General features: G+C 40.6%; 1 protein-coding gene across 7 annotated transcripts in view; it reads right to left on the bottom strand.

Moving 5' to 3' along the window:
* The window catches only part of HECW2 (HECT, C2 and WW domain containing E3 ubiquitin protein ligase 2), a 424054-nt gene that overhangs the window by 20219 nt on the left and 379887 nt on the right, over nucleotides 1–23948 (bottom strand). For all 7 annotated transcript variants that reach the window (XM_066346627.1, XM_066346626.1, XM_066346625.1 and 4 more), the window contains 5 exons: nucleotides 21085–21205; nucleotides 19490–19603; nucleotides 6219–6371; nucleotides 4458–4556; nucleotides 527–656 (listed from right to left, as the gene is read on the bottom strand). In XM_066346627.1, coding sequence (XP_066202724.1) covers nucleotides 527–656; nucleotides 4458–4556; nucleotides 6219–6371; nucleotides 19490–19603; nucleotides 21085–21205 — 617 coding nt within the window. The remainder of the gene's footprint in view (nucleotides 1–526; nucleotides 657–4457; nucleotides 4557–6218; nucleotides 6372–19489; nucleotides 19604–21084; nucleotides 21206–23948) is intronic.

Raw genomic sequence — 23948 nt, 5'->3', positions numbered from 1 at the left:
GAGAACTTCTTTTCCAAAACATGAAATTCAGAATATCAGCTAAATATTAATGTCTAAATAGGAATATTACGTATGAACTAGTATATAATTTCTGAAAGAAATCTTTTAAGCAACCCTTCCATTAACTTTGTAAACAAAAAATCAACATGCTTTCAAACCTTTACCAAAATATTGTTTACTTTCCCTCAGCTTCAACACAATCAATTTCAGTTCTGAAACATTAATGAGAGTTAAATACAAATGCCAATTAGGTAATTGACCATTCAACTATGAGGTAACATGGACTTTTAAAAACAGTATTTTATACAAGGCACATTCTAATATTTTATGTGGATATTTTAGTTGGAAGTAAAAGGAAGATTGCTTACAAAACACAGATAGTTATCACAATTGTAACTATACATAAACTTGGGTTTAAACCACCTAACAAGCCACAAATAACTTATCTTAGCCACTAAATTAATTCTTCACCAGCTAACTGCCTTCTATCACCCCACTTAGTCACCAGTTACTCACATACACAGACCTGCCCAAAAACTTCTTCGTTCACAGTGAACGTGAGGTCCAGGATGTCATGGATATCATTGTCTTTCATCCACTGAAGGCTCTGGTGGAATTCTTCATCAAGGTATTCTAGGTCACTCAGGTCACAAAGACTAAGATGACAAACAGATAGAAATAAATATGGGGGCCTGGCTAACAGCAAAAAACCAGAGTCATGAGAAAAGAAACAAAAATTAAAGACAAGAACAAGCTCAACTAAATAGGCACTGATTTCTGAATGTTCTTAGTCACATTCAGTAACCAAATCAGTGAAGTAATTCAGAAATAGAGTATAAAATGGGAAAACCCTGGATATTTATAAAATGCCTTAGGAATCACACAGCCTATCCCTTCTTTCAGAGATAAAGAACTGGAGGTACAAAGAGTGACAGCCATTGGCACCATCACCCACAATTCACGCCAGAGCAGGAACTGGAACTCAGTTCGACAACTTGGGTCCAGTATTCTTTTGGCTATGTTATACTATCTTAAAATATTGTTATCCTAATTAGAAATCCTTTGTATGTTTCTATACTGTGCTTTAACTTTTTTCCCCCAAAGACTAGATGTGACCCACGTTCACATACATACCCTTTACCTTCATGGTTTTATTTCCATGACTCTGAAAACAGCAAGCCACAGAATCTCTGCAGTTACAATGGTTTTCTACAGTTCTCACCTCTTTATTTTTTTATTTTTATTTCTTTTGCTGAGAGAGGCTCTACACGAGGCGGAGTAACTATTATGGAAATGAAGGGTGGTAACATTTGATTTGCTTGTTTTGTTTTGTTGTTTTTTTTTAGCTGTAAAATTTTATTTTCAGTATGCTTCAGTTGTTTTTGAAATTTCCTCCCATCAGGTCAATCTCAAAGGTCATATTGTTTTGTTTAGTCTAAACATTTAGTAGGTATCAAGTATGTGCCAGACATCTTAATAGCTTCTTGATAATTACTAATTGCCCTCAAGGAGATAAAGGCACACGAATTGATAAGTAAATATAAGGTGACTGGTGATAGCCTAGGATGGGTAGCACTTAAAATTTTTGCAATTTTTTATAAGTATGTTACACTTTGATTAGAAAAACAAAGATAAGGCAGATAGAATCCTCACAGCAAACACAAAGGATATTTACTTAGAAGTAGAGATTCAGGAAAACTTTCTGATGTAGATGATACCTATATTAAAGTTTGCAGGGTCTTTAAAACTTACAGAGGTAAAGGGGAATGGATGAAACGGAAGAAAAGGGGACAGGAAAAAGAACAGACCAGCAGGAACAAATCACAAAAGCATGGGGTATGCAGAATACCCCGAGCATACTGGCAGGACCAGAGAGTTAACCCCTAGCTAGAATGTCCAGAGAATGAGGCTGGCGGCTGGGAGCTGGGAGCAGGCCTCTCTAGGGAGCGTGGTGATTCAGAACTACTGAAAGTAAGACAGTGAGTAACATGATCAAATATGAGATGTGACTTCAAATTGTTTCTCTGCAAGTCACAGTCTAGAGGATTACTTAAAACAAGGAAGGTGTGGTTATTATTAAAGGGTGGAGAACAATTAATAGATCACCATAGTAATTTGAAAAAGATAAGGGTTTTAATTAAGGCACAGTTATTACGGGTAGCGAGGAGAAGACGAATTAAAAAATTATTTAAGAGGCAAATGTGGAAATTAGTAAATGGGTTTACTGAGGGGTATAAAGAAAGATATCTAAAATAAGGATGGCAAACAAACTCATGTTGCAAGCCAGTCCTGACTAATTGCTCGTCTTGTGGGCTATAAATTGAAAAAATTTCTAAGGCCACAGCAAGTTCAGCAGGAAAAGGTATCGTAATTGGTTTGTGAACTGTATCACAAGAAAGGGGGGGGAGAGGGGGGAGAGTAGGGACATGTTAACATGTGTATTTGCCATTCCTCTTTGAGGGTGACTTCCGATTTCTGACCAGAGTGACTTTAGACTACTAAGACCATGAACTATAATTGGGCACATTGGAAAAGGAACATTTTTAGGTCAGGGGAATTGATGAGTTTTGTTTTAACCATGTTGATTTTGAGGAGCCTATGAGACAAGCTGATGAGATATTCAGTGGACTGTTGACCACTTGAGCTTACAAGGGAGGTCAAGGGAGATCAAAACTTAGTGCAGATGAGAAACTTTTCCCGTAGGAGAGGGAAAAGTTGAAGCAATGTCCTCATAAGAACATATAGAGAAAAGAAGGGGGCCAAGGATGGAAGCTTCAGGGATACTGAGGTTTAAGGGAAAATCAGAGCAGAAGCTCACAAAGACATAAAAGCAGAGGAGAACACGGACAGGACAGCGCTGTGGGTGCCATGAGTGTAAGACTCAGATACATGGGTGGGACTAGGGTGGTCGACAGTTTCAAAAGCAGCAGATGGTCCAATAAGAACAGAACTAAGAAATATTCTTTAAAAGCTTCCATAGGTTACCTGTGAAAAGAAGCTAGGCACAGTGTGCTGAGGGTATGTAAAAAATTGGTCTAGACTACCCTTACAGAAGGCTTAAATGAGAAAATGAGAGATAAGGCAATGAAATGGGAAGATACAAAATGAACCGGGGGAGGGGGCACTGAATAGCCCCAGTGCCCTGCTGCCCAGAGCTTCATCTGCCCAGATATCAAGAAGGAAGATGGCACATGTCTTTATACTGACCCTCTTAAAAGCTCACTAGAAACACCATATTTTCATTTGAGGTCCAGGCTTCCATTTTACAGAAAGCAGGTACGTGGCCTCACCTTGGGAATGAGCTACCCAGAACCAAACATTCATTCTATGCTTTTTCATTGTTAGTTTGAGTCACTACCTCCACTACAGTTGCCTTCCCTTGTTCAACCTTGTAGGTTACTACCGATGACAGGACAGAAACTGTTTACTTTACGTTTTATAATTTCAATCTTTTATTTTTTGCAACAGAGACCGAGACAGAGAGAGGGACAGATGGGGACAGGCAGCAGACAGGAAGGCAGAGAGATGAGAAGCATCTACTCTTAGTTGCAGCTCCTTAGTTGTTCATTGATTGCTTTCTAAATGTGCCTTGACCGCGGGGCTACAGCAGAGTGTGTGACCCCTTGCTCAAGCCAGCGATCTTGGGCTCAAACCTGCGACCTTGGGGTTCAAGCCAGAGACCTCTGGGCTCAAGCCAGCGACCATGGGGTCCTGTCCATGATCCCATGCTCAAGGCAGCAACCCCGTGCTCAAGCTGGTGAGCCTACACTCAAGTGCTCAAGCCAGTGACCTCGGGGTTTCAAGCCTGGGTCCTCTATGTCCCAGTCTGACGCTCCATCCACTGTGCCACCATCTGGTCAGGCTCTATCTTTCATTGTAATACAATGAAGAAAAGTTCTATGAGTGCTAGTTTTTCATTTGTCATCACAAATTACTCTATTGTATGTAGGAAGGTCTCAAGAAAAATATCATACTGCCCAACTCAAACAAACAAAAGACAAAAACAAAATGAAGAAGAATAAAAATATGAGCCAAGAGTATGTAGTTGAAAGTTTGCATAAAGCAAAATATAAAGTGCATCTCATAACAGATGGGGCTGTGCCTCACCAAGACTGACCCACAACCATTCTATTAATAACCAGCAGTAATACCACAGGAATTCCAGCGCTGTATTGAAGTACAACTGTTTTTAAGAAACATGTATTGCCGCAAATGAGAATAAATTATTTGAATACAGCAAAACTAAGACATTGGGGGTAAGACAGAACGAAAGGGTCAGGAGCAGGAAAAACACAGTTACCATATTTGAAACAATTAGTTTCAGAATAATTAATCACTATTAAGTTTAATAACAACAGATTTGAGGCAGTAAGCAGATAAATGACACTTCCCCTTTCCGATAAAGGAAACATTGCATTCTTACATGCTAATTACACAAGCAATGAAAATACTCTCACATTCTTAGAAGAGCCTTATAAAAAGGCCGGGTGAAGAATGCATCCAACAAATACTGGTGGATCAGTGCAAGACCAAGGATCCTGCCGCTGAACCGGAACCTGCGGAGGAAGAGCATGAGATCACTTTCACGTCATGGAACAGTTTTACGGTTTTATTTGCTTTCTAGAATGTCTTTCAGCTCTAACCATCTAGTGTGTTCAAGATTAGTCGCCCTACTAGGTCCATGAGCGTTTGTGTGTTCTGTAAGCTGTGACTCCCTTAGGCCAATATTCCTATCGATTTGTTGAAGAAATGTGTTTCACTCTAATATTTAGAGAAATACAGCTCCATTTTCACCCGGTGACAATTATGTCTACTATGTAGCACCCCACATGGCCATCAGGAATTCCCTGTCAGTATGTCAGTGAAATTTCCCCAAACCACGTCTAAGAGACTTTGATAGAATAAAATGCTGTCTGACTGGTTTGCATGAATATTAGCAGGCTTTCTCTAATACAAACCCAGTGGTTCCCTTCTGAGAAAAATCCCAATTTCAGTGAGAAAGTTCCTAACCCCATTCCTGATGATAATTGTCATCATCCAAGAACTGTGCGGGTGGACATTTGGGGGAGTTTCCTCCTGGGACATTTCGTTCTCTAAAATTTCAAGGCTTGAGTCTATTCTGAATCACTTTGGAAACTTTATTAGATCTATCTGTCCTGACTGAATGAGACACACACTTATTTTCTCTTTTTTAAAAGTACTCAAGTTTCTAGCTCTTTGAAAGTCTGATGCCTTCCAAAACTCTAAGTCCACCCTTCGGTTCATCCTGTCTGTTGGTAATTCTAGTCTTAGGCAGTCATTTTAGGAGTAACGGGCAAGAGCTTTGTTTTTTTTTTTTAAATTTCCACTTATGTTAGTATAACCACAATAGCTACCACTGGGTGGGCTCCAAATTTTAACTAAATGGAAGTTAATTTGAAAATAACTCCTAAAAGTTAATGCCCTCCACCCACCAGTATTAACCTCATGACTCAAAGAAGTTTTTTCATGGGTCCTACTTGTGTTCTTTTTTTTGTCACTATCAGTGAAAATTAGCAGAAACAAGCAAATGGGGGTTATAAAACTATATATTGCAAGTCTATATATGCAGGGATATTTAAAAAATGTAAGGACATTTAATAAAAGTGCAATTTGGGATTTTCAAAATAAATAATCTCCAGATAGGAATCCTGTACCAGTTTTCCTTGGTGATTTTTGTGTGAGAAATTAGAAAAAGAGGCAATCACTGGCCACAAACTTCAAATGGCTAACAGGGTATGTGGCCACTGTTATGACTCCACACTCCTGCCCTTTTGCCTCAGTTGCTCCAGGTCAGGCCATCCTCTGCTCCTGCCCCAGTGTTAGCACTTCCCCAAGGTCAGGACCCCGTCCCCTCACCCTCCCGCCGCCTCGGCCTCTGAGCTCAGGGATGCCCGAAGGTGCAGAGAGGGATGCAGGGATCTCACCAGGAACCTAACAACAGCCAACACTTTCTCTCAATGGAAGAAACCTTTCCAATTCTACCTCGCTCACTTAAAATTGCTCTTGTGGAACATAATCTATTCCTAGTTTGGAGACTGCTTGTATATATAATTTGACAACAAGAACAAGAGTCAAATAAGGTACTTAATTGAAAATATTATTTTCTCTAAGGAAAAAAGTGTTAGAAATGTGGATTCCTATAAAAACTACTATCACAGAAATCAACAGAAGAAAAGTGTTAGGGAAAAATTACTTACCATTCATGATGATTGTCTACAAAAGCAGACATGGGACTTATTTGTACTGTGTATGTGTCGTTGGCCGAATATTCAAATAAGCCGTAATATGGGTTAAAGAGTTCTCTGGACACCAGGAAGAAAAACTCTCTGGAAGGTCCACTGTAATCCAGCCTTTAAAAAAATCCATTAAAAGAACGACCAGTTATTTTTTTTCTATATATTGGGCACATTTTCCACAGAGTTCTCAACTTTCTATAGAATACTCATTACCAGTCTGCCCACATCCCAGGACTGTCCACAACAAACCGAACAATCATGAATCCTGATCTCATCCAGATCTTGGCACAAAATAGCAGCACGGACATTTCACATGGAGCATATATAAAACGAAAGCCACACATCAGACAATGAATACAACGGGCAACATACTAATGATTTTATTGTATACATATGTATAAAGAGGTAAATATTTTAAATGTTAGGAGTGAGGTCATGAGGATGGAGAACATATGGGAATGCTTTACTTGAACAGGGTAAAACCCGAGGGCCTCATGGATTTCTAAAACATTTTTAAAGCAGGAAAAAAGAGACTTCAGTGAATTGGTGAGAGGCTATTACAGATACAAGCGGCCGTAGGAAGATTAGAGGCAAAAAGAAAAAAAAAAAGAAATGATAGGATGCAAGTGAAAACTTAAATTATAAAACACCAAGGAAAATCATACAGAACAAAGGTGAGGGTATCTACAGCTTCGTAAGGAAAGAATAGGAGAAGCTGAAAGTCTAGCACATGGACTACAGTGTGAATTCCACTGTAGTTACGAGGACAGCAAGTCAGAGCAAAGTATGAAGAACGACTATGTTAGGTTTAAGGAATGACTAGTGGCAAACAGTGCTGAGAGCAAAAAAATACAGTAAAGAGGAATTTAAATAAAGCAATTTGATATGTTAAATTTCAAATGAAAAATATGAAGGACGCCTATCCTACCATAAATGTTTGTGCACGAGTGTAGAGGCAGGAAGGAATTCTGAGGGGGACTGAAAGTGACAGTGGGTTGGGGTGGGAGGACTTTATAAAACTCGTTTGTTCACTCTGGTTGTTTTTTTTTGTTGTTTTTGTTCTCTTATAGAACTTCCTCCATGGGCCTTACTGCATTTTTTTTTTTAAAGGAATCATCTGAGTCTTGTGCAGTGATGGGACTGTGTGATAGAGAAAAGAATCCTATTACAGGGGGAAGATGGAGTTGGGAGACTAGTAGGAAAAATAAAATAACTTTTATCTGTCTGAATTGAGAGTTTAATAGAATTTCCTTAGAACAGACATCAGCTATTCACAAACTACTTTCCCAATTTCTGCCATATCTGAATATATATGCACTGTTATTTACTTAGTATTTTTCATTAGATCAACCTTAAATTCATTTGCTTTTTCAGTGTAGCCTGGTCTTACACAACATTTACAGAATTGTTAGGCTAGCTTTATTTTTTCTAATATCCTTGGAACTGACAAAAGAAGTGTCAGTTCATGTAACAGCTAAAACCACCTTGTATAGCACCGGTCCCCACAGCACTTTGGGAGACGCAGTGTGGCCTGACAGGAAACGTGTGTGTGCAGAAAACGCAAACACATCAGCCTCTCCGCCCGAAGGGGCCTTAAGGTGACAGGATGAAACTGCTCTCAGGGGCAGCTAAACAGTGTGCGGCTAGTAGGTGGCCACCAGGATCGATGCGACTGTGCTCAGACTCCCCCTGGGGACTCCCACAGCAGAACTCCGGCTGCCTCCCGGGTGCAAGGAGGCAGACTCCACCTTCTCGTGCCTGCGAGGACCGGGCAGCCTCCTGTGGCTTCCTCCCGCTGTCCTCGTCTGATCTCTGAAGCCACCAAGAACAAGCAGAATACTTCTTCCAGTTGAATGTTGTTCTCATACTTAGAGGCTTGCTTTCAACAAATATCTGCATGCCTAGTATGCTTTGGGTACTGATCTAGATACTAAAAGATGTACAATTTTTTGCAAAGCCATTTTTCCCCCCTTAGGTCCCACTACTTGAATATTCTGCTTTCTCCTGTTTACTTAAAAAAAAATTTTTTACTGAATTTATTGGGGGGACACTGGTTATAAAATGTGTAGGTTTTCGGCGTGCAGTTCTACAATACTTCATCTGTACACAATACATCATCTGTACACTGCATGTGTGTCCCCCTTCCCCAGTCAGCTCCCCCTCCACCCCCATCTCCGCCCCCTCTCCCTTCCTGCCCCACCCCCTTCCCGTCCTTCAGTCCCCACACTGTTGTCCGTGTTTGTAAGTATTTTTCTTTGCTTAATCCCATCGCCTTTTTCACGCAGCCCCACCCCCCATCCCTTCTGACAGCTGTCAGTCTGTTTTGTTTGTTGGTGTGTTTTGTTGATTAGATTCCACATGGGTGAGATCATACGGTGCTTGTCTGTCCCCGACTGGCTCGTTTCACTAGCATCATGGTCTCCAGGTCCATCCTGCTGTCACAAAGGCGAAGGTTTCTATGAGAATTCTTATGTTGAGCAGTTTCCATATCTCTGGCCTCTTTCCCTTCCTGCTTCCCTCCCCACTCCTGAACATAGCCACTTCTTTCAACCTCTTCTAAAGGAAAAGTTGGGAATTCCCACTGCTCTGGATGCTCTCAGAGTTTCAAAGTCTGACCCAAGGGGTGGTGTCCGGTACTCTTTTCAACACTTCGAGGTGTGGTCTCGTCAGCACGGAGCTCCTGCCTTTTCTTCCTGGACACGTTTCTCCACTAACACAGCTTAAAATTACCCTGCCCTGTGGGGCAGCCACTTGGTTGACTCATGCTGAGCTAGCAGTCATCAGCCCAAACCTTTCACCTGCACGACTTTAACCCAGGACTCTCCCATCCTGTCTGCATGTCACTGCATCGTTTTTAAACCTAAGCACTAGACTTTAGACTTTTTCCTATTAAATTTCACTTTGTGAGATTTAGTCTATGACTCCAGTCTACTCAGATCGCTGTGGAGGCATAACATCTCTCTAAATTCCCTATCAATGGTGAATTTCATCAGTAGAGCCTGCGTCTCTCCAGACACAGAGAATGCCCGTGGGCATGAGCATCTTAGAAGTCATTTTGTCCAGCTCCTCCTTTCATTGAGAAGACTCGGGCTGAAGGAAACCTCTGCCGTGCACCCAATGAAGTCAGCAGTGGAGGATCCAGGCTTAGACACAGGCGCCCTGGCCCAGGTTCAATGCTCATGACTCCTCACAGCCTATCCTCACTACCTGTTAACTGTGCAAGACTGAAAAATACAAAAGTGTTACTTACGGGGCAGTGTTGGTAAACTATGACCTGTGGACCAAACCTGGCCCGTCTCGTGGCTTCAGGTTTTACTGGCACACAGCCACGCTCATCTGTTTCTGTGCTGTCTGTTTTCCTGCGTCTGCTTTTCTGCTCAGATGGCAGAGTTGAGTGTGTGGGGCTGGGGATGCACGGCCTGCAAAGCCTAAAATATTTACTAGCTAGCCCAGCGGTTTTTAACCTCTTACACTTGGGGACTGGTGAAAATAGGAGAATCATTTCGGGGACCACGAAGGCAGAAATCACCCCAAGCATAAGCAAATGTGACTAAGATCATTTGGGTCTATAACCTTCATATAATGGTCAGGGTGATTAACTCTTTCGTGGACCAGCATGAAATTTCTCGTGGACCAGTCTGTAAGCTGGTGCTTGAAAAACACTGAATTTTTAGCTCTTTTCAGTACAAGTTTGCCAACCCCTCTTATAGGAAAAAGTGAGAGGAAAATGCTACTTTATTAAAATACCTGGCTTATTCTAAATCCTCTTCTTTAGTGAGGATCCCTTCAAGAACACATAAAATGACCACAATATCCTCGGGTCCGAATGCAACCTCAGGAGTGGCCATGACTAAGAACGGGACATGAGTGGTCAGTCTGAGCTTTCCAGGGGCCTTCAGCCACAACCCAGGCCCACGACGGTAAGGGTCACACACAGCTGAGACACGAGCCGAACGCTTTCTGAGTGTTCTTACAAAGAGACAAATGGTATAGATAAAATGGCTTTTCAGCTGCTTATAATTCAACTGTGGCATTCAGTTAGAAACAGCAGGCTTCCTTTGAGCTTTAACGCTCAGCGTTTAATGATAGATACCACACTCTGTGTGTCGGCTTCCTCTGTACACACGTGTAGATTGTAACCATTCAGAGGAGAGGGACTCTCCTCTGTCTCAGTTTTGTGTCCCAAATACTTAATATATGTTGAATCAATGAGTGGAGCTCTTTAAAGAAAAAGAAAATCAACATAATTCACATTATTAGTAGGTACCCAGCAGGGTGAATAACTTTGCGCAAGTTTGCCTTCAGGGGGTATGTTGATTCAATGACATTAGCAGGCTTGCCAATCCCGAACTTGATCTGCAAATATTGTCATAAATCACACAAGTGAATTATGTTTAGAGAGCTTGGTGCTTGTCATTTCCAGGTTTATCATCTAATATGATAAAGTTTGTTAAAACAACAAAGATAGAGCTCATTGATTGGTTCCTTTATTATGATAATAGCTGAATCTGGCTACCAATAATATGAATGTTCCCTGAGGGGTTAGGCTGGAAAGTGACACTCCTTTTTTTTCCTCTAAGAGAGAACAAAGCTAACAGTTCCTCTAGGAGAAAAATGTATCTTCCTCAACCAGTCAGGTTTTTATCTGCTGTTTTTTTAACTCTCCCAGCACTGATGAAGTCAATCTACAGTAAGACAGTTTTTAAAGTTTGATTTGATTACAATCCAAAACTGAGAAGTGTATCTCTGAGAGCAAGTTGTAAGCTACAAATTACATATGGCTACCTAACCCAATAAGACGTGTCCCAGCAGAGCACCTCGTGCATTTGCTTCCTGTAATGTCTTAGCAACCTCGTCCATATAAATAGTTAATATGACTCATATCACAGGGATCGTTTGTTACATTCCTGTTTTGCCAGTTAGGTTGGTTCCACAGCTAAAGGCTTGGCACTGAAATATAGAAACTCCGGACAATGGGTGTGTAGCCACACAACAGCTGCATGTGAGGGCATTTCGGAATAAGCACAGATGTCTTTCGGGTGGCAGTGCAGTTTTGAGCCCCACGGAGTGCTGACAAAGCATGTTCAACACCATCACGTTGCCAGACTGACACCGCCCGACTTGTTAGTGGCATTCCATATTTGTTTAAATTATTAATATTATTCTCTTGCTCTTCATTTTCAACTAAAAGTTACTGGAAACAAAGTACCCCAATGGCAGTAGACTATACAAGGAAAGAAGATGTGATGGCATTGGGAGGTTGCCCCATCATTTCCCACATGGTTTCTGGAAGACGGAAAGCTTTGCTTTCTTACAAGCCGGGTCAGGAACACACCCGCTGATTCACCCGCAAACATTTATAGCAGCAAAGCATCAGTTCTTCAGCTACTTCAGAAGGCCTGGTGGGTGAGTAAGGAATTGTGGGAGCAATTAATAAGACAAGCAGAGTTTTACCTGGTGATATCAAACTCAGATACAGAAGCACCCTTCTTCAGAAAGGTTTGGGTAACTTAAGTTATTCTGCATATGTCCCTTTTTAGAAGAAAACAAGCAACTTTGATTACATTTAACTCGACGCTTTAAAGAGTTCTGAGGAATAAATGTTAAGCTCAGAATCCCACACAGCTTTTAGTAAGGATGACACCAGTCAGATGAAAGAGTTGTTGGTTATTTTATAAGCAAAAATGCAAGAAAACTGTTTCAGATCTGTCTCGGCAGAAAGGTCACAGAAAGAGCTCACTGTCCTTACACCGCTAAACTAAAACTGCACACATGCCTTCCCTAGTCTAAGCGGGGCTCTGCAAGACAGGTGATTGACGTCATATAGATGGCACCTTGCATATAATGAACTCATTCTTTCTTAAAGAAAGGTGCCTTTTACAGAGTTGGCCATGGAGGAAAAAAAAGAGGTGAGGCAAATCACAGTGTAAACATCCTCTTTTTACCAAGGTCATTATTTCCTTACTGTTTTGGGTACTGAGAAAGAAATTAATGGCCCAGGATGCCTTCTCAGAACACAATAGTCTACTAGCTACTTCTGACACTACGTAGCTTTAGTTGCTAGGGCTTTGAATTCAGAAGAAAATGACACACTAGAGACTGCAATGCTCCACTGGCCCCCTTCTAAAGGAGCAACTTCTAGGCAGACAGAAGCCCAGCAGAAAGCAGCAGCCACGGCATGCGATTTCCCACCACATTCAGTCAAGATGACTCAGTTTCCAGCCATTCCTCCGCTGCTGACAGCCACCCCCCCCCCCCACACACACACACACTTTGCAAGAGCAGATAACCAAACTAAGTTGCGTGGAAATAAACCTCCAGCTCTGACCAGATTAAATCACAGTGGTTTGCTTAGAAACTGCTTTTAGTAAAAAGCCAAGTATAACATGAAGTATTATTTTAGCAAGAAGCATTAACAGGCTCTTGAATGATGTTTGTAGTTTTTAATTGAATATAGGCAACACCAACATTCTGGGATTAATTCGACCTCACAAGGAACTTGCAGTTAACCTGTAAATTTCTGACTATAAATTTTTCCATCATTTTTCTTGCCTCAGCTATTTCATTTCAGGAACAATCTATATATCGTGTTTCAGGCCTGTACAAAGAAACAACTTAAAGCAGAGCTCGACTCTCTCTGTGAATGTGCTAATTCACACCTTTTGGGAGTATAAGCAGATGCACTATTCTTCTTTGAAAAAAATTTTTGTTGAATCGAGAGGGGTGACACTGGTTAATAAAATTATGCAGGTTTCAAGGACATAATTCTATAATACATTATCTATATGCTGTATTGAATGTTCACCACCCCAAGTCAAGTCTCCGTCCTTCACTATTTACCCTCCTCCTCTACCCTTTTCTGCTTCCCCTCAGCTCCCTTCCACTCCGGTAACCACTATACTGTTGTCTGTGTCTATGAGTAGTTTTTTGTTTGTTTGGTTTTGTTTAATTTCACCACCTTTTTAACTTAGATCCGCAACCCATTTCCCCGCTGACAGCTGTCAGTCTGTTTTCTGTATCTATGAGTCTGTTTCAATTTCATTACTTTATGTTATTAGATTCCACAAATAAGTGAAATCATATAGTATTGATCTTTCTCTGACTGGCTCTTTTCACTTAGCATAATGCTCTCCAGGTCCATCCATGCTATCATAAAAGGTAAGATTGCCTTCTTTTTTACGGTCGATAGTGTTCCACTGTGTAAATGTACCACAGCTTTTTTTATCCACTCATCTATTGATGGGCACTTCTGCTGTTTCCAGATCTTGGCTATTGTAAAAAACGCTGCATGAACATATGGGTGCATATTTTCTTCAAATCAGTTGTTTTGGGTTTCTTTGAAAATAGTCCCAGAAGTGAGATCATTGGGTCATAAGGTAGTTCCATTTTTATTCTTTGAGGTAACTCCATACTGCTTTCCAAAGTGGCTGCACCAATCTGCATTTCCCCCAACAGTGCATGAGGGTTCTGTTTTTTCCACATCCTCACTGACATTTGTTGTTTGTTGATTTATTGATGATATGCCTTCTGACCTGCATGAAGTGATATCTCATTGTGGTTTTAATTAATTGCATTTGCATTTCTCTGATGAATAGTGACATTGAGCATCTTTAATATGTCTATTGGCCATCAGTATGTCTTCTTTGGAGAAATGTTTATTCAGTGGGCTGTCTTCTCATTTTGTTGTTTTCTTCTACTGCGCAAAAAACTTCTTAGTTTGATATAGTCCCATTTGTTTGTTTTTTGTCTTGTTTTTCTTGCACAAGAAGATATAACAGGAAAAGTATTGCTACGAGAAATGTCTAAGATTTTACTGCCTATGTTTTCCTCTAGGAATTTTATGGTTTTGAGTCTTATATTTAAGTCTTTAACACATTTTGAGTTTATTCTTGTGTATGGTGTAAGAAGGTTAGGGTCTAGTTTAATTTTTTTGCATGTATCTGTCCAACTTTGCAAACACCATTTATTTTATAGACTGTCTTTGCCCCATTGTATGTTCTTGTCTCTTTTGTCAAATATTAACTGATCATAAAGATGTAGGTTTATTTCTGGGCTATTGTTTTTCTTTTAATATTTAAAAACTTTATTGATTTTCAGAGAGAGAATGGGAGAGAGACAGAGAGATAGGCAGAGATAGAAAGAGAAACATAAACTTGTTTTTCCACTTATTCATTGATTAACTTCTATATTGTGCCCTGACTGGCATTCAAACCCATAACTTCAGCAACTCAGGACAAAGCTCTAACCAACTGAACTAACCAGTCAGGGCCTGGTATTTCATTGATTTATATATATATGTCTGTTTAATGCCAGTACTATGTTGTTTAGATTACCATGGCTTTGTAGTATGGTTTGATATCAGAAGGGTGATTCCGCCAACATTGTTGTTCTTTCTCAAGATTGCTAAGGTTATTCAGGATCTTTTGTGGTTTCATATAAACTTTTGGGATATTTCTTCTATTTCGGTGAAATATGCCATTGGTATCTTGATGGGAATTGCACTAAATCTGTATATTGCTTTGAATAGTATGGACATTTTAATGATGTTATTCTTCCTATCCATGAATGTGTTACCTGCTTCCACTTATTTGTAACTTCTTCAATTTCTTTCTTCAATGTCTTATAATTTTCTGAGTATAGGTCTTTTTTTTTTATTTTTTTATTTTTTTTATTTTTCTGAAGCTGGAAACAGGGAGAGACAGTCAGACAGACTTCCGCATGCGCCCGACTGGGATCCACCCGGCACGCCCACCAGGGGCGACGCTCTGCCCACCAGGGGGCGATGCTCTGCCCCTCTGGGGTGTCGCTCTGTCGCGACCAGAGCCACTCCAGCGCCTGGGGCAGAGGCCAAGGAGCCATCCCCAGCGCCTGGGCCATCTTTGCTCCAATGGAGCCTCGGCTGCGGGAGGGGAAGAGAGAGACAGAGAGGAAGGAGAGGGGGAGGGGTGGAGAAGCAGATGGGCGCTTCTCCTGTGTGCCTTGGCCGGAAATCGAACCCGGGACTTCCTCATGCCAGGCCGACGCTCTACCACTGAGCCAACCGGCCAGGGCCTGAGTATAAGTCTTTTAAATCCTGGTTAAATTTATTCCTAGGCTAGCTATATATACATACATAATGCTATTGTAAAAGGGATTATTTTCTTAGTTTCCATTCTGATAGTTTATTATCGGTGTATAAAAATGTAACTGATTTCTGGATATTTATTTTGTATCCTGCTACCTTACTGAATTCATTTATCAGTTCTAGTAGTTTTTTTGGTGGGCTCTACCATATGCATTATTCTTAAAAATAAATCCCTTTCTCTATATGCTCTAGCTAATATATTATAAACAAAGATCCTGATGATATAAAGTAGAAAATATGACCAGTGAGATGGTTTCCATAAGAGTTGCAAGTATTCTCTCATAAATAATAAGTTGACCTTAGCAACACAAAATACTTTATGTATACCAATATCCCTGTTAACTTGAACTTTCATAGAATTAACTCTATTTACATACTTACTACTCTGCTGACCTCAAGTGCAGAAGAAGGTATACACATATCCAAATACCCTGGTGGCAGGCACTTATCAGAGAAAAGGAAATAAGAAAAATCATTCTTGGGGAAGCATTTCCTAAATCTTTCCAAATCCAGACTATATGTTTTCTTTTAATACATGTTTTTTTTTAAATAGTTTTTGATTTACAGGAAAGTTTCAAAGATAGCATGAAGAATTCTTGTATACCTCACACTCAGTTCCCTTCTTATTAGCATCTAATATTAGTATAGTAGGTTTGTTACAATTAGTGAACCAATATTGATACATTATTTTTTACTAAACTCTATACTTTATTCAGATTTTCTTTGTTGTTATCTAATGTCCCTTGATCCCATCCAAAAATACCTGTATTACATTTCATTGTTATGTTTCCTTGAGCCCCTCTTGGCTGTGACAGTTTCTCAGACTCATTTAATTGTCAATGACCTTGACAGTTTTTAAGGAATACTTGGTAAGGTGTCTTTAAGACATCCCCCAATTTAGATTTTTCTGATGTTTTTCTCACCATTAAACTGACATTATGGGTTTTTGGAAGCAAAGGCATAAAAAAGTAAACTGCCATTCTCATCACCTCATGTCAAGAGTATGCACGATTAACATGACGTGGCACTGCTGATTTTAACGCTGCTCTCTCGGCTGAGTGTAAGGCATCTCCACTGCAGCCTGCCTTCTCTCCCTTTCCACACTGTTTGCAAGAAAGTATGTGCAAGCCACAATTAAGAAGTAAGTAATTCTACTAAATTATTTGGAAATCTTCTGCACAAAAGGTTTGTCTATTCATCATTTATTTATTTAATTTATTCAATCATGTATTTACATGAATATAGATATTTTGGACTTCAGATTATAATCCAGTACTACTTTATTTACTTATCTTGTGCAAATTACTCCAGCTTTGGCCACTGGGAGCTCTCTCAGTTAGTTCTTATGTCCCTGTGACCTACCCCATCACTGACTTTTTGACTTCTTTACCTTCTGGCCGGACCTTTAGGCCTCCTCTTGTGTATTTCCTGTCTCCATCCTAGAATCAGCTGTTTCTTCAAGGAACCCTAGTTCCTTTGATTAAAGAAGGATTATAAACCAAGATCTGGGCACTAGCGGTGTATGATATACATTTAAATAGTTTTTTATTAGAGCTAGACATTAAAAGAGTTCACAAAATGACACATTTTGAGGGCATTAAGATTAATGAAGGGAAAGTAACAGAAAACTTCACACTCCATGTTTTATAGTTTCATCGAAAAACTTAGGCAGCTTTCCATTTGGGGTATTTATTATAATCCAGAAAGAAATGTTTCATGTGATAGAATTACAGTTGTCCCTCACCATATCGCGGTTCACTTTTCATGGTCTCACTGTATCACGGATTTTTAAATTGTATACATCTAATTTTGTATTACAGATTTTTCACTGTATCGCAGAATTTTGCGGTATATAAGTATTTTTATATATTTATTATTTTAATTATTTTTGTGGTAAAATAAGCATTTTCTAGCTTAAAAAATAAAAAAATATAAAAATATTAAAACATTAAAAGAATATTGAATCAAAATAAAATACGTAGTGTACAGCAGATGAATAGACAAAGACTTGCACATATGGAAAATGCATAGGCAGTGTTTATAAGAGTGCGGGAAAGGTCAATAAGAGTGTGGGGAGGATTTATAAAGCCTTAAGATATATATATATGAATAATAAAATAAACATAAGGTCGCTACTTCGCAGGGGGTTCTGGAATCTAACCCTTGCGATAGACGAGGGACCACTGTAATGTTTGAGAAGTTGGCAAAGGCTAAAATCACCTCTTAATGTTGTTTTGAGTTTTCCATTTTCTAGCAAGTGCCCTGTTTTAATCTTTCAAAATAGTATATGCCTAATAGCAAAATAAGTCTGTATCTAATAATCTATATGTATGATATTGGCATGATAAAGCCATGAGATCAGAAATTATCTGGCCCTACTCTAGCTTCAATAGGACATATGCAGAAGGCACTGATTAAGAGATTGTTCCTGATGACTAAGTTATACTTCAAAATATCCTCACTCTTATTTTCCCTCTAGGGTAGGTAGGAGACAGGGAATAGAAACAGGAAGCACTGGCGCTTTAGTGGCACTCAGCCTGGCCTTCTCCTAGAGACAGATGTCATCAGTCCAGATCATAGGGAGACACATTAGGATGATCAAACATGATAAGTATCTTTTCTATTCAAGCTTAAGTGCCAAGGCCCCCAAGGACTCTTCCCTACACCTTTGAGATCTCAACAAACCGTGATCCAACAATGGAGGAAGGCAGCTGGAGTTCTGGGGGAGGAAAAGTATTCTCATTCGAAGCAGGCTAATTATGTCAGGAAATATTTGGCATCCCATGCATACCTGTGATTAAGCTAAAAATATCTGTCTTTATTTTCAACTGTGCACCTGCATCTTTCAGCCAATTAACACAAGCATCAAAAGGCTCAGGTCTGTTCAACTATGTCACACTATAGTGTTTTGCCATGTAATGTTTTATTTCATAGCTAGGAGGCTATACAACAGTATATGTGAAAAGCAGAAGTTATCAAAATTCAGATGAACCAGACTTCAGGAGTCTTGTCTGCATCCCAAGGTTGGTCTAAGAATACCGACTGAAAGACTAAGACCTTGTGAATCTCAGTTTTGCTATTATCTGGTTCTGATAGCACATGCAAGTCATTTTATACGTTGGAGTCTCCATTTCATGAACCAGGTACTGAATGGTTAAATTTGTTGGATGTTAATACTATGATTCCATGATTCCATAATCTAACACAGTTCATTCCTGGGCATGACTCAGAGGGGTAGTCTTGAAATAACCCAAACCAACACACTCAAGAAGACAACCAGAGCTCAGGCAACTGTGTGGCATTTTTTTGAAGTTCATTCTAGTGATGGCTGGGTTACATAAAGGTGCTGAGATTCGACCCCTGACGTGAAATGAGGCAAGAGGAAGGGGTCTGGGAGAGATGGAAGCTGTCACCTTCTCGAGTGTTGTATCACCGCTGGTATGTCTGTTCGGATGCCATAGCTGTGTGGGTGTCTTCACTCCTTCATCTCCTAACCCTTATCTATATGAGCACACTCATGGAAGAGTCACACAAGGTTGGAGACCTTTGTTTATAGCAGGTAGTTATTTTGGTAACTGTGTTGCCATCCAAAAAGGAGAGAAGAACTGGGGATGGAAAAGTAAAAACCAAGACTCAAGAGTTATTGCTGTTTTTGGCTTCCTCATAGAAGAGTAGGAATCTAATTGGTGCTTCTGAAACTGAGTTTATTTAGCAGGTGAAGCTGGTTCTACTCAGCACCCCACCGCAGATAACAAGATTGTAGATGCTAAAATGCAATTCCTTGTGGGGTTTTTTTTTCTTTTTTTTTCTTCAAAGCCCACTTTTCCCTTTAAGAGAGAATTTGAGAGAGAAGAAACCAAAGCAAGCTCTGCTCTCAAAAATGGTCCACAGTTACACGTTTTTACCAAAGAACGTCTATGCCAAATGATTTAAAAACCAGAGAAAGCCTTAAAAAAAAAAAAAAAAAGCCCAGAGGTTTAAGTGTATGAGAACGGCATTTCCTGCCAGAAGGATTTCCTGTTTCAGGCGACCACAGCGAGGATGTGGTGAAACATCCGCCCTGCAGCCACGGCCTGTGTTCCCCAGGCCACTTCTCTGTTCTACTCACCCTTCTTCCCCGACGAAGGTGACGTACAGCTTATTTCTCTGCAGATCTTTTCGGGAGTAGCCCATGATCTGATTAAAAGCATCTTCAAGTAAGTGATCTCTTCTGATAATTAACCTGTCCATAAGGAGACAATTTGAAAAATACAGATTATTTCCTAATCCTTATCTATCTAGAACTGGGTATATGCCAGTTAATTTCCATTTACCATAATTAACTAGGCAAAAAGGAGTGACTTAATGTCGTTGCTATCTGCCACAAAGGACAGGTTTGTCTTTAACTCTAAACAGCATTAGCAACTGTTATGTAACAGAATCATTGGTCAAGACGGCACCCCACCTATGACCTGTGAAAACAATCTGAGAGGCCCTTCTGAATGCTCAAATCAATTTTTCCAAGAAAGATATGAAACAACGCAGGCAGAACACTTTTGATTAGTAAAGGAAGAACAACCCTGTGAGGTCATGTTTGCAGCCTGAATGCACCCAGACAAGGAATTTAATCACTCAGTGCCTAGAGAGATGACCGTGAGAACAAGGAGAAAAAAGAAATTCTCAGTGTCCTCCAAAACAGAGGCGTTTTTAATTGTGCTTAATTTTTAAAATAAGCAAATCTTGAAATTCCCTAAGTGAAAGATACACATGACCGATAACTTGTGCCCAATTAATCCACTTGTCATAATGTCAGTTAAAGTCATCCTTAAGCAGATATCAATTTGCCTTTAGAGAAAATAGTAATGTAAAGGAAGATATCGTGGAGGCCAAAGGATGAAAGCTTGATCATCAAGACATTTTTAAGAGAAAAGCATCAGCAGGAAAAAGCTCTGGGAGGTGCAGTGTTCTGGGCAGGCTGATGTTTCCGGAGGGCGATGAGAAGTGCAACCTGTGAATTAAATCAAGCAAGCCCTCCCTGTGGGGCTGCGGGGCTGGTCCCTGGACCTTCATTCAGGCCTCCCAGAACATGACAGACTGCAGTAGAGAGTCTCCCTCCTGGGTCCTCTCTTAGATGGCATAGTGATGTCCAATGGGGACATGGCACAGAGGCGGAGGCAGGGATGAAGGCAGCAGGGGGTAAGCAGAGAATGAAAATAATTCTGATCGCACATTATAATGATGTTTCAGTGTCCCCTTTTAAATGGAGGTGGATAAAAATAGGCAGAAACAGCATTCATGACATACTCTGTTGGACAAGTTTATTTCCCAGAATGCAATGGGGCTGAGCATGGTTCCCACACTCAGGTAAGCGCAGGAGACAGTGATGGGCAGTATAGGTCACTGTGACAGCTCTCTCTCTAATGAATATACTCTCAGCCAACAAAGGTACTTTTCAGAAGAAAAAAAAATAAATCAGCTTTTAATTCTTAACATTTTTATATGGAATGTGTACTTTTTTACTGTTTGTTTTAAAACCTTCATCTTAATCGTGCTTAATTCCAAAACTAGATTTTATATGGTGCTGCATTTTACAGACACTAAAGATAATTATGCCCACTAAAACAAAGGTGGTCACCCCAAATCACAACCAATTCTCTACAATTCCTGCTGCATCCCGTCCTTGCACCATCTACAGACCTGTGGTTTGTTTCGCTTTTGACTTACTTTAATTTCCCTGGGCCTTGTCCATATCCTTTCGTCTCTAACTTCCTATAAAAGTTCCTTAGTTTGGCTTCAAAGTCTCGCTTGTAAGGGGCTGGAGCCCGAGCATTGGCACGCTGAGTACCTACAGCAAACCACAAACAAGAAGAGAATGTGAGACTGTGCACTGTCCTGATGTTCATCGCATCATCATGAAGAAAATAGCAACGGGGAGTCGGGATCAGAGTTAACAAGCAAAAGGAGGCAAGAGTTCCTGCCATTTTCAACTCTCCAAGTTAACGACCACCACGGAGATTAACCAGGATCTCACGAGATGTCTTCCTTGTGGCATTTTGGTTGAAAAGAACAGTTTGAATAGTTACGATGGTGCCCTGTGTTAGTCAAATATGTCCTCCTTTTCGGTCCAAATTAATATGAGTCAAGCAGGGTTACTCATGTCTGATGGTAACTGCTGAGGGTGGAATAGCTTTGCTTGCTGCTGAGATGATATCATAGTAACTAGACAGGAAGTGACAATGTGAAAAGTATGCAGTGCATAAAGCATGAATAGTGAGTTTTCACACTTTACTTTATAGAAAACCTATAAAAAGTTCTTTTAGATATGAACTATAACTAAAAATGATTTTAGACATACATTTTAGATTATAGGGTAAAATAATGCTGATGTAAAAGACATAACTATAGAAGGCACATGTCTCCTGGTTGCACAGAGTACAAAATACTGCTATTTGTTCCATTCTTAATATGTGCCAAGTACTATGATTAGCTATAGATTAGCTAAAGATTTTTTTTTTATTTCATCATATGACAAGTATCATTGATCAAATGTAGAAGTAACAGTTCCTCTTTCCAAAGAAAAATCCAGCTCTGGGTTGCAAGGTGACTAACCAACAGTCAGGATACAAAACTGGTGATGCATTTGGGAAGCTGACCCAGAGCCATGGTCAAAACACTGGAAATTTCCACTAAATACTTCACAACACAATGAAAGAAATCAGAAAACAAAACTTTTGAAGCTTACATCATGTAAGCTCATTAACTATTTCTGTACTGAATGAACCGACGAAGTGGTGGTTATTCACTGCTAATACTGTGTTACGTTCAGCAACAGATGCGCAAAATGAATAAGGCAGGGCTCCTGAAGCGGGTATCTTGGCTGGGAAGACAGAAATAAAACATATAAAACAATTAGAGAATAGTTAAGTCCTACACTAGATAGCATACAAACTATAAAGCAGAGGTGACAAAACTATTGCCCCGGGGCTAAACCCAAACCTATTGATCTAGTATTTTGTTTGCCATAAGAACATTTTTAGAATATTTTAAATTAACTTTATAAACACTTAACAATGAGGAGATTTCAAGTAAAAAAAAAACACACAACAACCCAGGTTTCTTTTGCAAATGACCTGGGAGCTCTTGCAACCACCGGCTTGCGTTTTCCCGGGGCTGCGGCACGTAGATGCTCCCTCAGAGGAAGTGTGTGCTGTCCCTGTGCCCTCACCGCTCATCCGCACGGCCGCCTGACCCTCCGCGCGTCTGCACTGGAGAGCAGTGCTACAGAAGAGTGACAGTACACAAGGATGAGTAGAGATCACAATGGAAAAGACGTCAGGGAGCAGGCTCTCTCAGAGCGGGCCTGGTACACAGGAGAACTTGACATTCCCCCCTGGGCCGGGCAGTGAGCATTCAGCGAGCCCTGCATGCGTGTTTCAGGAGCCCTCGAGTGACCCCACTTGCGAGCTCAGAGCAGAGGGCGAGTGCTGGGAGTAAGGGGGAAGTGAAGTAGTCAGAAAGTGGGAGCCCACTTATGAGAGGAATTGAAGAAACAAGGCTGAGATCGGGCATGATGCAGTGAGCAGTGGGGACCCCTTAGAGAACCCCGATCAAACAAGTAGCAGGCAAGTGTCACTACGTAAGAAATGGTTTTCAGAGTGTGTTGAGTGCAGTGAGGGTGGCAGGAGGAAAGACTGCAGGGTGGAGACCCAGTGAGGAGTTCTTGCAGCAACGGAAGCCTGAGGCATGGATGAAGACGAGACTGCAGAGTGGTGACTCGGAGAAACATTTCCAATGTGAACTAAGAATGGGTAGCAGTAGATAAGCAAAGCAGAGAAACAGGAGTGGTAACATGAAATGTCGAAAACAGTACCCACAGCTGTCATCGGTGAAGTGCCTGCGAGGCATGAGGGGCCATGCCCTGCGCAGAAAGGATTCTGGGGAACCCTCACAAGTCTCTGAAGCAGGCACTGTTACTATCGCCACCATCAGCACTCAGTAACTAAGGAAACTGAAGTCAGATGCCAGTGCATGGGAGGTCTGGCATTTGAGCCAGGTCTACCTCACACCAGAAGAGTGTGAGAGATGATGGCGGTGGACAAGGGTGTGTGAAGCTTTATGACAGTGGAGCTGGAGATGACAGCTGTTCAGGTGAACATACTGGATAAGCACTTGAAATTATAGTCCTGGAGTTCCAGTGAGATCAGGGCCTCACGCTGGGATGAAACGAGTTAGTGCATACATAGCAGCACTCTGTGCCGTGATTCTGCATAAGAAGCCCCACATCTCTGTTAGCTCTTACTGTTACTACTTGCATAGAGGCGAACACTAAAGACACGGGGGAACTGCATTGACGTTTTATGAATGGATTTCAATAAAATTGGCTATTGATCAATAATATGTCCCAAGGTTAACTTTGCATAGTTAACTTTTACCCACAGAGCTAAAAGCTATGTCACAAAGGAAACAAATAAACTAGCCCTTAGAAATGTCTGGGATACAGAAGAGACTCCTAGGCCGTGGTCCTCAAACCATGACTGCACATTAGAGTCACTCAGGAAGCTTTTAAAAATCTCAGCATTCAGGTCACA

Source organism: Saccopteryx leptura, chromosome 7 (assembly GCF_036850995.1).
Source record: "Saccopteryx leptura isolate mSacLep1 chromosome 7, mSacLep1_pri_phased_curated, whole genome shotgun sequence".
In the NCBI taxonomy this organism is placed as follows: domain Eukaryota; kingdom Metazoa; phylum Chordata; class Mammalia; order Chiroptera; family Emballonuridae; genus Saccopteryx; species Saccopteryx leptura.
The sequence above is the reverse complement of the archived record's forward strand: the minus strand, read 5'-3'. Positions and strand labels throughout refer to the sequence as shown.